The sequence below is a fragment of the Opisthocomus hoazin genome, chromosome Z (assembly GCF_030867145.1).
Source record: "Opisthocomus hoazin isolate bOpiHoa1 chromosome Z, bOpiHoa1.hap1, whole genome shotgun sequence".
NCBI classification, from domain to species: Eukaryota; Metazoa; Chordata; class Aves; order Opisthocomiformes; family Opisthocomidae; genus Opisthocomus; species Opisthocomus hoazin.
The window spans coordinates 63,663,844-63,679,111 of record NC_134454.1 but is presented as its reverse complement, the minus strand read 5'-3'; the positions used below and the strand labels follow the sequence as shown (position 1 = coordinate 63,679,111).

Below are 15,268 nucleotides of genomic sequence, written 5' to 3'. Positions count from 1 at the left end.
CCCTGGCTGTAATGCTGGTAGTAATGGTTGCTAGAACATTGCCAAATTCAATATGGGTGCCTCAAGATATATGGGACACAAGCAAGCATCAGAATAAAGGACATGTACTACATTTTGCATGAAGGAAAGCCGTCATTTAAATCACCAGTGAATGAAGCATACACAGACCAAACTTTCTAAGGGTATCATTTACTAAGGAACATAAATTTGTCCTTTACAAAATAACAGAAACAGGAAATAAGGGTATAGTATATTAGTTAACAAACAAATGCAAAGCACATATATGTATAGCTGGGGAGAAGCAGAAAGTAAACTGATACAATTATGTAGACCAAGCAGGTGATTCTTAACGCTTCTACATACCGTAATTTGAACTGAGACCGCACTTCCCCATGTTCTATTTGAATCAGTTCATTGTAACAAGCAGTTATGCTGCTGTTCTCCATGAATTGCTGAAAGACAAATCAAGAGTGCATGAAATATATTGGAATGTTATTTCTGTTCCTGCATCTAAAATGCTAACCTTATAAAGAGAGCTGGCATGAGTCGAGCAAAGGGCCACAAAGGTGATTAAGCATCTCTCCTGTGAAAGGCCGAGAGAGCTGGAACTGCTGAGCCTGGAGAAGAGAAGGCTCAAGGGGGGATTTCATTAAGGTATATAAATATCTGAAGACAGAGTGTATGAAGACAGAGCCAGCCTCTTTCCAGTGGTGCCCAGTGACAGGACCAGAGGCAATGGGAACAAACAGAAACACAGGAGGTTCCCTCTGAACATCGGGGAAACACTTTTTTTACTATGAGGATGACTGAGCACTGGCACAGGTTGTCCAGAGCAGTTGCAGGGTCTCCACCCTTGGAGATCTTCAAAAGTTGTGTGGGCATGGTGTGGGCAACCTGCTTTAGGTGGCCCTGCTTGAGCAGGGAGGTGAGGCAAGGTGACCTCCAGTGGTCCCTTCCAACCTCAACCATCCTGTAATTCTGTAAAAATAAAAAGCTTTAGTTGTACCTTTTGTGTTCAGTAATCATCTTTTCCCACGAATTATTTTCTAGTTCTTAAGACAGCATGGCTATCTAAATACAAAGCAAGTATAAAAATATGCTAAAACCTCAACTGTGAATTTTACCATTTGGTTTTAGCAACCCAGTTAAAAACAAGTAATCTAAAAAACCCGAATTCAGTCTCATATAAAACCGGTATTGCCTTAATGTTTCATTTTTAACATCTATCCTTAATTCAAATGGAAATGGAATACCTTGGAGACATAACACATTCATGCTAAAAAAAGAAAACAAAATTAATGATGTTTGGTATTTCATTTGTTTTCAAGCAAATATTGCAGCAGAAGCTCAGAAGGTGAAATAAGTTTGCTCTGCAAGTAATCTTACTGAGTCGTCACTGTGAATTCAGAAGTGCAGAAAGGTATACAAAGTAAGGAGGATGCTGACAACAGTTAACAAGCTTTTGTGTATTCCAGATGGGAGAGATTATCCACTCTTTGTTAGGCAAAGGTAGTAAGCAGAAAGGTCTTGTGCTTGGTCCTGCTGAAATCAGGAACTTTATGTTGATGCAAAACAAGCAGATTCTCTGACTTCGGTTGAGGTTTACTGCTCACTAGTAAACTTCTGCTATGAAGAGCTAAATCACTCCTTTAGAAATACATACACCGATGCTAGTTTTCACAGAAAATACCCTGTGTTGTCACTAGTTCTCATTGCACAGCTGCATGCGGAGTCAAGAGGCAGCACTCAAACCTCTGAGTAACAAGGAATGGCTTTTAAGAAATCTACACTTCTCTCTTGTATGAAAAATGGTTGTTTTGGGAACAATGGCTTAATCCCAAGTTTCCAGCAAAACATGAAAAAGTAAAATTAAAAATAACTGTTGACATGGGTCTGCTTCATTCCTTAATATTAAGATCTTAAAATATTTCTGTAACTCTCACTTCACACACTAAGTGAATGCATGGGAAACCAAAAGGCACAATATCAAGTTGGCAGAAGCAAAGGTGCAAATGATGCTGTGTTTTTGCATAATAAACTGCCTGCAAACAAACTTGTCTTCTATAGCACTGTAGATTTAGATTTTCAGTTTTAGGGCGCTTTTTTAAATATTCAAATATGCTCGTGCTAAAAGAAAATCAATGTGAAAACAAATCTATCAATAATATACAATTTAACAATGATGGCAACCTATTTTACAAACTAAACTTACTAGAACAGACTAAATCTCTTCATAAACTGAATTTTAAAGTAGTGCTCTTTACTGACAAAATCAAACAACTGCTGTTTACTGACAAAAATCAACGACTATCTTGGCACAAATCTTTGGCTCAGAACCAATAATTGCAGCTTGCTGAAGTGCTGAACCTACTCCTAACTGTTGTATCTAAGTTTATAGTACTAACGCCTTTCATTCACTGGCTCACTCAAGGCTGAGGAATCAGCTGGGACCTGAAAAAAAGCAGGAAGCATTTCCGTTTTCTAACCTGTGCATCTAAATGAGGCACAAGAAGATGAAGATCTATTAACTCTCAAATATTAGAAGGCAGACAACAATACTTTCTCTTAAAAAAGCTTAGTATTTATACAGTACATTTTGATATAACAAACATATACTCTTAAATTATGTTTTACTTCATGATAATTGTGTTGTATTGTTCTCCTATACAGAACTTGACACAAGCCACAAATGTCATCAGCTAGTAGGAATGCATCATTCTTGCTTAGCAAGAAGTACTAGGTTTAATAATAAAGATTTATTTTGTTGCAAACCAGAAATTTTTAACAGTGAGTGGTCACTGAGGATTAATATTTGGTTAGGAAAAGAAGTTCAAAATACAAGATTGTAACTTAGTAACCGCAAACATTAAGGTCCCCTGTTTGCTAATTTAAATCGTAGCTAAAAATCAGCCAGGAGGCCAAATCACCATCCTAAGTAGGCCATCACTGTTAGATTTACAAGGCTGAAAGGGAAAAAAAATCATGATAATGAATGTACTGCTGTAACAATAACATTAATACACAAACACAAAAGCTGTTAATGATACAAGGGAAAAATCAGAAGATGTAATAAAATAGACTTTCATGAGAAGGAGGGAGAATAAACAGAAATAATTCAGCATAAAGAAAAATACCAACGGAATGTATAAAATGAACAGAGAAGACTCCCAAAATCTCTCTCTGTTTCTGAGATATTTTAGTGATCATAGTGATCCAGATCTGGGCAGTGATCAATCATCACTGATTTTATTAGAAAAAATTAGGAAGCGATGCCATTCAGAGGGACCTTGACAGCCTGGAGAGGTGGGCCTGCGTGAACCTCATGAAGTTCAACAAGGCCAAGTGGAAGGTCCTGCTTGTGGGTCGTGGCAATCCCAAACACAAGTACAGGCTGGGTGGAGAGTGGCACGAGAGCAGCCCTGAGGAGAAGGACTTGGGGGTACTGGTGGATGAGAAGCTCAACATGAGCCAGCAATGTGCGCTTGCAGCCCAGAAAGCCAACCGTATCCTGGGCTACATCAAGAGAAGCATGGCCAGCAGGTCGAGGGAGGGGATTCTGCCCCTTTACTCCGCTCTCGTGAGACCCCACCTGGAGTCCTGCGTCCACCTCTGGAGCCCTCAACACAAGAAGGTCATGGATGTGTTGGAGCAGATCCAGAGGAGGGCCACGAAGATGATCACAGGGCTGGAGTACCTCTCCTACAAGGACAGGCTAAGAGAGTTGAGGCTGTTCATCCTGGAGAAGAGAAGGCTGTGGGGTGGCCTTATAGCAGCCTTCCAGTACCTGAAGGGGGCCTACAGGAAGGATGGAGAGGGACTTTTCACAGGGGTGTGCAGTGATAGGACAAGGGGAAATGGCTGTAAACTTAAGGAGGGCAGATTTACATTAGGTATTAGGAAGAAATTCTTCACCATGAGGGTGGTGAGGCACTGGCACAGGTTGCCCAGAGAAGTTGAGGATGCCCCCTCCCTGGCAGTGTTCAAGGCCAGGCTGGATGGAGCTCTGAGCACCCTGGTTAGTGGAAGATGTCCCTGCTCATGGCAGCGGGGTTGGAACCAGATGATCTTTAAGGTCCCTTCCAAACCTTACCATTCTATGATTCTATGAAAATTGATTTCTTTAGGACTACTTACAATATATATTATAGGTACACGCAGACACAGAAAGAGATTACTCTAACGTAAGTACACATGAAGGTAGCAGAACATTTCAAAGCAGAATGATCAGCTACTCACTGCACAAAAAAGTTTTGTGGTTATTTGCAAGAGTATGCTCCCAAAAAGATTAAAGGGGTTCTTCAGAATCTTTAGAGCCAAACTTGATGTAAGAAGCTTGATTTTGTCTACAAAACCCTGCAAAAAGGTGACAGATTAATTGGCTAGAAGCTCAGACTCTTTACTAATCAAGTTGGAGATGCATTTAGAAGAAAGCCTCCACCACATAGAGCTATCACATTCAGTGTTTTGTCAAGAGAAGAGGAGGATGATGAGGAAAAATAGGACAAATGCTGATATGATGAATAGTGATAATGCAAAATAAAGCTACCAGAAAGGTTGGACTGTAGAAATAAAAACAGTGAAGAGATATGAACAGATATGATTTTCCAAAAATAAGTTTTGTATTCCTGCTGAGGAAGAGATTCCCTGAAAATACTGTCTCTCTATTTGAAGAAGGGTGTTTTTAAATCTTTCTCTGTGTGTTTTTTTTGTGTTAATGGGTTTAGTCCCTACTGATCCCCATCCAAGCAGAAATTATTCCCATGTCCACCCCACTGTGAAAATAAGGTCTTTGACATCAGATATGTTTTAAAGGCTTAAATAATTCCAGTAGGGAATTACTATATTATGCAAGCTCTCAGATAAATTTGGGACAGCTAGAGGGAATGGTTAGAGCAGCCGTGAAGTGCAAAAGGATTTTACTTTCCTAGGCCATGTGCCACTGAGATGTTTTTCAGAGTTGCACAGTGTCTCCTCTGGTTCTCCTCAGTACTATACCTACAGTTATAATCTAGCCCACAAAACATATTGCCTTACATTGTTTTTAAACGAAACACCAGATTTGAGAAGAAATTAAGATTTCTTTGAAAAATATTAAACCCCCCTCCTTTTTTTTTTTTTTTTTTTAAAGAGAGAGAGGGAGAAAACTACACTAAGAAAACACTGGCATTCTTGGGCTGACTTCTGTCTTAGTCTCAACTTTGCCAGTTTTCAGAACATGTAAGTACTTCAGAAGCGCTTTTGCATTTAATGCTTTTGCACCCACAGTACCCTTGCAGGAGAGGCAAGATCTATTACCTTTTTTTGGAGATGAGGTGTAAATGGTGACCCTGGTGCATGTTTTGCTTTGTGAAGAAATTCAAGCTAAATATGAGTTAGCTCCAGATACTGGATTCAGTATGAACATATTAGTGTGAGATTCTGCCTGGGTTAATTCCCTTCCTTCTCTCTTTTTTTGTACTATAGTCCTAACTATATGTAGTTAATTCTCCCTAACTACAGTGTCCACTGATGTGTTTCTATCACTTCAATATGTAACCTTCCTTATGAACAGCTAACTTTAATATTACATCTGATTTATATTACATTAAGTAATGCTAATATCCATCCAAAGCCACTCACACAAATGTTGGAAGAAGGTAAGCAACTGAATGTAGATTTTCAGAGCTGAGAACTCTTGCCTTTCTGCTCTCTCATGCAAAGCTATTTTGAGAAACAGTATGAACACTTATCCTCCCTTCTGCTGCCTCTACCACTGTCCTGAGATGAACGGGTGCAAACCAACACAACAGACCTCATAAAAAAAAATCTTGTTCACGTCAGGAGGAGCTGAACTAGGCTTGTAGTCCATTAGAAGAGGAATCCCAGCAGTCTGAGGCACACAGAGATGTCTGGGTGACTAGTCAGCACACTGCAATACGCAGCACACATTAATCAGGGTCCCCCATCATTAATCTTAGTATTCCTGCTTATTCTGGAAGGATTAGCTAGATCGCAGCGTCTCTTATTTCATACAATTCTTGGATACACTGTTGAAACGGAAAGAATACCTAATCAAGTGCCACTGGTTTCTCAACAATAAATTTTTGACAGAAGCAAATGTATAGTTTTCAGTTTGAGGAAGCAGAAGTGTCTGTAATTTATGAAGCAGTTGTGGTTACTATATTAACTACATAATTTATACATACCCTGTCAAAGCCTGCATTAAGAAGGGGAAGAACAGAAGTCTCTTCTTGGTCAGGAGATCTACAAAAAAAAAGCATAGAATCATAGAAGTGTTTAGGTTGGAAAAGACCCTTATGATCACAGAGTCCAACCATTAAACTGGCACTGCCAAGTCCACCACTAAACCATGCGCCTTAGTGCCACGTCTATGTGTCTTTTAAATACCTCCAGGGATGGTCACTCAACCACATCACTGGGCAACCTGTTCCAGTGCTCAATAATCCGTTCAGTGAAGAAATTTTTCCTACTATCAAATTTAAACCTCAACTGGTGCAACTTGACACCATTTCCTCTTGTCCTATTGCCAGTTACTTGGGAGAAGAGACCAATGTCCACCTCACTACAACCTCCCTTCAAGTAGTTTATACGTATAGAGACTTAGGTCTACCCTCAGCCTTCTCTTCCCCAGACTAAACAACCCCAGTTCCCTCAGCCGCTCCTCATAAGACTTGTTCTCTAGACCCTTCACCAGCTTCGTTGCTCTTCTTTGGACATGCTTCAGCAACTCAGTGTCTTTCTTGTAGTGTGGGGCCCAAAACTGAACACAGTACTTGAGGTGTGGCCTCTCAGTGCTGAGTACAGGAGCATGATCACTTCCATACTCCTACTGGCCACACTATTCCTGATACAAGCCAGGATGCCTTTGGCCTGCTTGGCCACCTGGGCACACTGCTGGCTCATGATCAACCAGTTGCTGACCAACACCTCCAGGTCCTTTTCCACCGGGCAGCTTTCCAGCCACTCCTCCCCAGGTCTGCAGCTTTGCATGGTGTTGTTGTTTCCCAGGTGCAGGACCTGGCATTTGGCCTTGTTGAAAATCATACAGTTGACCTTGGCCCATCAATCCAACCTGTCCAGATTCCTCTGCAGAGCCTCTCTACCCTTGAGTAGATCAACACTCCCGCCCAATTTGGTGTCGTCTGCAAACTTACTGAGGGTGCAGTCAATCCCCTCATCCAGATCCCTGACAAAGATAGTAAACAGAACTGGTATGTTGTATGGTCACGCAACATCTAAGAAAAAGGTAACATCTATTTTACATAGTTACCTAAACATAATGAATGCTGTGAGAACACTTGCATTAAATACATACATAAAATCATACTATTACAGAAGCTGATGCTATAGTTTCTTTTATAGGTATTTGCAGCTATTACTACAACCTGATAGTTATTCCTACAGCAAACCTGACAGATACTCTACAGAAGTCCTGTGTCTTTTCACAGATGCACAAGGGCATTACAGAAAGAATGCAGGAAGAGAATAAAAGATGTCCTGTTATTTTGTATACAGAAGAATCTAAGAAGTGTTAGTAAGTAAAAGGTGAAGCAAATTGTAAAGTCTTGCTCAGCAGCAAACTTCATCTATTTTCTAATCTTATAGATTATAATCTTATCTACAGGAATAGTTCTTCTCCCACCACTCTATTTCCTAATATTTCAATTGAGCTAGGAAATAAATAGAATTAGAATGGATTCTGTAGTGTGCAGAATTTTTAATAATGACATAAAGGTCTCTTTTTTGAAGGTATTTGATAAAAATATATTTAAATCAGTAAGAATTCTGCCTGAATACATGGGGTATGAATTACTGAAGAAGGAAAAAATTCTGGTGAGTTTAGTGCCAACAGATTTGAAGTTTACTGCAGTACCCGGTTCCCTAATAACCACAGTTATTTGATCGAGTTATTTCCTTTAGAAAGCAATGCACAGCTTTATTTATTTTTTTCCTTTAGAATCCAACTCCTAGCTTCCTAATTTTTTATAGAACCATAGAATGGTTTGGGGTGGAAGGGACCTTAAAGATCTTCTAGTTCCAACAACCCTGCCATGTGCAGGAACGCCTTCCATTAGACCAGGTTACTCAGAGCCCCATCCAACCTGGCCTTGAACACTGGCAGGCAGAGGGCAGGAAGCTTCTCTGGGCAACCTGTTCCAGTGCCTCACCACACTCACAGTAAACAATTTCTTCCTAATATCTAATCTAAATCTACCCTTTTTAACACCATTCTCCATTGTCCTGTCAACTACATGGCCTTGTAAAAGTCCCTCTCCAGCTTTCTTGTAGGCCCCCTTCAGGTACTGGAAGGCTGCTATAAGGTCTCCCTTCTTTCCTCCAGACTGAACAATCACAACTCTTTCAGCCTTTCCTCATACGCAGGGTGTTCCATCCCTCTGATCATTTTTGTGGCCCTCCTCTGGACCTGCTCCAACAGCTCCATGTCTTTCTTGTGCTGAAGGCTCCAGAGCTGGATGCAGGTCTCTAGGTGAGGTCTCAGCAGAGCAGAGTAGAGGGGCAGAATCACCTCCCTTGACCTGCTGGCCAGACTTCTCTTGATGTAGCCCAGGATACGGCTGGCCTTCTGGGCTGTGAGCGCACACTTCCAGGTCACGTTGAGCTTCTCGTCAACCAACACCCTGAAGTCCTTCTCAGAGCTGCTCTCAATCCGTTCTCTGCCCAGCCTGTATTTGTGTTTGGGATTGCCCTGACCTTGCACTTGGCCTTGTTGAACTGAATGAGGTACACACAGGCCCACCTCTCCAGCCTGTCAAGGTCCCTCTGGACGGCATCGCTTCCCTCCAGTGTGTCAGCTGCACCACGCAGCTTGGTGTTGTCAGCAAAGTTGCTGAGGGTGCACTCAGCCCCACTGTCCATGTTGCCAACAAAGATGTTAAGCAGTGCCTGTCCCAATACTGTCACCTGTGGAGCACCACTCATCACTGGTCTCCACTTGGACATCAAGCCATTGACTGCAACTCTTTGAGTTCAATCACCCAGCCAATTCCTTATCCACCGGGTGGTCCTTCTGTCAAATCCATGTCTCTCCAATTTAAAGACAAGGATGCCATGCAGGACAGTGTCAAACGCTTTGCATATTTAGTACAAAGCCATTTATACATATACATTTAGTATACAATCCATTACATTATGATCCCCTGAATGTGATAGGGATAATACTAGTATATATAAACACTAAGTTCTCAAATACTTAAATAGGTCACATAAAACATCACTAACCCATTTCAGGTAAAATAATATGAAACAATCTATAAGGCTTGCTAGAAGATACTTTCTGTTATTAGATAACTATTATACATAACATGCTTACAAAGTAAAATAAAAAATTTTTCACAAAACAGTAATACTTACATATGTGGAACCACAGCAAGTATCACAGAGTGCTCTGATGGTTTTGCGGCACGAATAGACCTGAGGAAACAAAAATTTCTCAGTTAGACCACACGCTTACTCAATGTTACTCTGAGTATCTTCACAGACAATATAAATGCAAATCAGGACTGAAAGACACCATGGAGGCTCAGCTTATTTGGGACAGACTGCCCTGAATGCATGGGTTGAGAAAGATCAGTCTATACAACACATTTTCAATACCCATTAGCTAATTTAAACAAGAATCTCCACCACCTTCTTCCACATTTAGCATTGTCCTTCTAAATAATGTAAAATCTTCTTTAGAGGGTGAGAAGTGCTTTTGTGGCATGCAAGTAAGAAAAAAGGGCCTAGAAAATATATACGATAGAATATCTTTTATGAAATGCTGAATAAACAAAATATTACCACTTTCCATATTATTAAGGAAGTGAAAAAAATATGACCACCTATCAGAAGAACACTCCATTCACCTTCTTCTGGCTAAACATAACTTTTTTCAATTGTGTCATACTGTCTTGAATAAACAGATTTTAGGTTTATTTGTTGGTCTTTTAGAAGAACTTCCATCAGCACAAGTATTTGAGCTTTAAAATGCTCCTTGTCATGAACATGGCGAATTTCAGCTCATGATGGACTCAGAAGCATGGTATGGTGTATGGTACAAAATGTCTGCTTCAACTACCCCGATACTGAGCACTTGCAGCCTTAGAGCTGCTACCAACAGCCATGTGGACCAGAAGAGCGATGCAAACTTTTGTGAAGAACTGTCAGTGCCTGACCCAGTGGACAAACAACCACATTCCTTTGAAACCCTGTAGCTTCAGGAAAGAAGTAGGCACAGACAGCTGGGAATTATTTTACAGCAGCTCTGGCTTATGCTCTGAGAGAAGCCTGTGACCTAAAGAGGCAGTTCTACAAATCAGCTTTGCCAAAAGTGTATTTTTCATCTTGTTCTCCTCTTAGAGATGTATGCAAACCTCTCAGCCTCAGTTCCCAAATTTCCACTTTACTATAGTTTTGGATGTTAATTTTTTTTTTCTTTTCTATTTTTTCTTTTTAAAGTTAGGAGGTTTGGTTTTGTATAATATATTCTGAAGTGAAACATAAGGACCTTTAAGTTACCTGCAGATATCTTGTGCATCAAAATATCTGGAGTTCCTGTGATCTATAACAATTATTTCCTGGTGCTTATCAAGAAAACATTCAAGTGCTGACTCTGGAGTCCGGGCAATATTACACCTGTATCCAGCTCTGTCACAAGCCCACCAGAAACCATCACTTTGGTTGTCTTCTTTTGCAAAGATCAGCAAAACCTGCAAAGAATGCAAAACAGCAGCACCACATGAAACATACAAAATAGTTCTCTGCACATCTACTTTGAAAGTGAGAAGATTGCACTACAGACTGTAAAACAGCTGATGCAGTAGCACAACTTTCATAATAGAGTGATCATCAATAGACAGTCAATAGTTAACTGCGTAGGACTTATATTTAGGACAAAAGCAGCTACCAGATGATGAGCCTTTTCTCATTCATGTTCGAATTCAATCAGCAGCCACCCAGAGTAGGTGCGTAGGTGTTCAAACATTGTTACCACTCTCATCAGACCATCCCAGCTACACACACTTTTAATTGTAATAAACTGTCTGAAATGCAACTGCCTTAATTATTGCTCTTTAGGGACAAACAATTAATATAACACAGTTTTATTCATTATTTCTCCTTAGATGTACAACAAAATGGAATTGACCCATATTCTTTCAAGACTGAAAAGAACAACAGACAAACAGGTATGGACAAGGCTGGGTAGCAGGAAAAAGACTGATTCAAACATCATGGTTTTTACCCAATAAATTGTCCCTAGTTATGTAAATATACGAGGTAGTTTCGACAACTTCAGCTGAACACTTAAAGAACTGCTCACACAAGATCAGGTATGTGCATGCCAAGGCGCTATTCTAAAAATCAAATTAATGCTGTAAGAGGTCTGTTTGCTAACTGACACACAGAATATAGGTTGAAAACAGCTGTATTTGTGTGCTTCTTGTGTGAAAGAAAGAGTGTTTTTAGGAGAGAATAAATTTTTCATCTTTCCCCTATAATACATATATTGTCAGCATACAAATGACACAGCTAGGAACACAAGTCATGTAGACAATCCCTTTCACAATTTGCATGTATTTACCATAGCAATTGATCACTAACCATGCCACCCTGTGTGACAGTTGAAGAAAAAAGGTTAATTTAATGCAAATACACTGTGAAAAAAAAAAACCTCAAAAAGTCAAATTTATCCACAGCTATTCAAACTGCACAGAAAGGCAGCAGCCAGAGAGTAAATTATGTATGAAGGAAAATTATCTTGATTTCACAAACAAAAGTAATCCCCTCACTTCACTGAAACAACTTGAGCAAAATATGCAAAATTTCATCCCAAATGCCCATAAGAAAGGTCAATAACTTTTCACATGTGCTACTCTACGCAACTGTGGTGTCACCACATGAAATTAAAAACCATCAGCCTAGAAGCTAGAAAAGGTGACCATAACTTTTCTCTTATCTTCAGCTGTCTGGATTGTTAAATTCTAAACAACAGATAAATTAATTAATGTTACTGTGGCAGGACAACCAGCCAAGGTTTCACCAAACAGTGGAAGATAACTATGTACTAGAAATTTCCACAGATATTAAGAAAGAATTTAAAAAGTTTCAATTTACTAGAAAGAATATTTTTTATTGTAGTTAACAATAAGCAGATTTGGGCTGCTGACACTTGACATCCAAGGTAACTGCTGTCACTGTACCTAGTTGTTGATTTTTTCCCAGCCTTCGAAATGTTGGAAAGCAGCGACATGGTAGAGCTGCAGAATTTCTCTGTGGATACAGAATTTTAGGGGTTGGAAGGGACCTCTGTGGGTCATCTAGTCCAACCCCCCTCCCAAAGCAGGGTCACCTACAGCAGGCTGCACAGGACCGCGTCCAGGCGGGTCTTGAATATCTCCAGAGAAGGAGACTCCACAACCTCCCTGGGCAGCCTCTTCCAGTGCTCCGTCACCCTCAGAGGGAAGAAATTCTTCCTCATGTTCAGACGGAACTTCCTATGCTTCACTTTGTGCCCATTGCCCCTTGTCCTGTCACTGGGCACCACTGAAAAGAGTCTGGCCCCATCCTCCTGACACCCACCCTTCAGATATTTATAGGCATTTATTAGGTCTCCTCTCAGCTCTCTCTTCTTCAGGCTGAACAAGCCCACCTCCCTCAGCCTTTCCTCATAGGAGAGATGCTCCAGTCCACTCATCATCCTCGTAGCCCTCCGTTGGACTCTCTCCAGTAGCTCCTCATCTGTCTTGAACTGGGGAGCCCAGAACTGGACACAGGACTCCAGATGGGGCCTCACTAGGGCAGAGTAGAGGGGCAAGGAGAACCTCCCTCAACCTGCTGGCCACACTCTTCTTAATGCACCCCAGGATACCATTGGCCTTCTTGGCAGCCAGGGCACACTGTTGGCTCATGGTCAACTTGTCGTCCACCAGCACACACAGGTCCCTCTCCATAGAGCTGCACTCCAGCAGGTCTGCCCCAAGCCTGTACTGGTGCATGGGGTTGTTCCTCCCCAGATGCAGTACCCTGCACTTGCCCTTGTTGAACTTCACCAGGTTCCTCTCCACCTAACTCTCCAGCCTGTCCAGGTCTCACTGAATGGCAGCACAGCCTTCTGGTGTATCCACCACCCCTCCCAGTTTGGTGTCATCAGCAAACTTGTTGAGGGTACACTCTAACTCTTCATCCAGGTCATTGATGAAGAAGTTAAACAAGGCTGGGCCCAGTACTGACCCCTGGGGGACACCACTAGTTACAGGCCTCCAGTGCCACTGATGACAATCCTCTGAGTTCTGCCATTCAGCCAGTTCTCAATCCACCTCACTGACCACTCATCCAGCCCACACTTTTTGAGCTTCTCTATGAGGATGTTATGGGAGACAGTGTCAGAAGCCTTGCTGAAGTCGAGTTAGACAACATCCACAGCTCTCCCCTCATCTACCCAGCCAGTCATGCCATTGTAGAAAGCTATCAGATTGGTCAAGCATGATTTCCACTTGGTGAATCAATGCTGACTACTCCTGATAACCTTTTCCTCCATTTGCTTGATGATGACCTCCAGGATAAGCTGCTCCATCATCTTTCCCAGGATGGAGGTGAGGCTGACCGGCCTGTAGTTCCCTGGGTCCTCCTTCTTGCCCTTTTTGAAGATTGGAGTGACATTGGCCTTTCTCCAGTCCTCGGGCACCTCTCCTGCCCTCCACAACCTATCAAAGATGATGGAGAGTGGCTCAGCAACGACATCCGCCAGCTCCCTCAGCACTCGTGGGTCCATTCCATTGGAGCCCATGGATTTGTGGGAGTCCAGATCGCTTAAGCAATCCCTCACACTGTCCTCCTCGACCAAGGGAAAGTCATCCTCTCTGTAGGCTTCCTCTCTTACCTCCGGGGCCTGGGATTCCTGAGGGCCAGCCTTAGCACTGAAGACTGAAGCAAAGAAGGCATTCAGTAGCTCTGCCTTCTCTGCGTCCTCTGTCACCAGAACACCCACCTCATTCAGCAGCAGCCCCACATTATCCCTAGTCTTTCATTTGCTGCTGATGTAGTTGAAGAAGCCCTTCTTGTTGTCTTTGACATTCCTTGCCAGATTCAATTCCAGGTGAGCCTTGGTCTTCCTCGTCGCATCCCTGCATGCTCTGACCACATTCCTGTATTCTTCCCAAGTGGCCTGTCCTTCTTTCCACATTCCACGGACCTTCCTCTTCCACCTGAGCTCCGCTAGAAGCTCCTTGCTCATCCATGCAGGTCTCCTGCCTCCTTTGCTAGATTTCTTTCTCAGGGGGATGCACCGCTCCTGAGCATGAAGGAAGTGATATTTAAACAGTGACCAGCACTCTTGGACCCCCCTGCCTTCGAGAGCCCTGGCGCACAGGACTCCTCCCAGTAGCTCCTTGAAGAGGATGAAGTTAGCTCTCCTGAAGTCCAAGGTTTTGATCCTACTTATCGCCCTGCTTCCTCCATGCAGGATCCTGAACTCGACCATTTCATGGTCACTGCAGCCGAGTCTACCTCTAACCTTCACATCCTCAACCAGTCCCTCCTTGTTTGTTAATACAAGGTCCAGCAGAGCGCCTTTCCTTTTTGGTTCCTCCACCACTTGCATCAGAAAGTTATCATCAATGCTTTGCAGAAACCTCCTCGACTGCATGTGCCTGGCTGTGTGGTCTTCCCAGCTGATGTCAGGGTGATTGAAGTGCCCCATGAGAACCAGGGCCTGTGACTGTGAGGCTGTTTGCAGCTGCTTGTAGAAGGCCTCATCAACTTCCTCCTCTTGGTCAGATGGCCTGTAGTACACACCCACAATAACATCACTTATATGATGTCTCTTAATTCTAACCCATCAGCTCTCGACTCGTTCTTCATCCACCCCCAAGCGAAGTTCAATGCATTCCAGTTTGTCCTGGGTTTGGCCAGGACAGGGTTAATTTTCACCGGACTCCAGGAAGGGGCACAGCCGGGGGGTGGGGGCTGACCCCACCTGGCCAAACAGAGCCCGGTATTCCATACCATGTGACATCACGCTGGGTTCCGGTGGGGGGGGGGGGGGGGGGGCGGCGGGAACGCACTCGCGGCTTGGGGGGGCGCGGCGCCGGTCCTGTTTCGGGAGAGCGGCTGTCTGGGTCGTACGGTTCGTTGTTGTGTTTTCTCCTTATTTGTACCGTTGTTGTTACTGTTTCCCTCTGTTTGCTGTTCTGTTAAACTGCCCTTATCCTGACCCACCAGTTTCTGCCTGTTTCTTTTCATTCTCCTTCGCACGCCGGCGGGGGGAGGG

The 15,268-nt window shown here is 42.6% G+C and overlaps 1 protein-coding gene across 4 annotated transcripts in view; it reads right to left on the bottom strand.

The window, feature by feature from the left end:
- PDE8B (phosphodiesterase 8B) overlaps nucleotides 1–15,268 on the bottom strand; it is a 90,008-nt gene that overhangs the window by 27,452 nt on the left and 47,288 nt on the right. For all 4 annotated transcript variants that reach the window (XM_075410684.1, XM_075410685.1, XM_075410687.1 and 1 more), the window contains exons 3-6: nucleotides 10,519–10,709; nucleotides 9,373–9,432; nucleotides 6,186–6,243; nucleotides 364–452 (exon numbers count right to left, since the gene is read on the bottom strand). In XM_075410684.1, coding sequence (XP_075266799.1) covers nucleotides 364–452; nucleotides 6,186–6,243; nucleotides 9,373–9,432; nucleotides 10,519–10,709 — 398 coding nt within the window. The remainder of the gene's footprint in view (nucleotides 1–363; nucleotides 453–6,185; nucleotides 6,244–9,372; nucleotides 9,433–10,518; nucleotides 10,710–15,268) is intronic.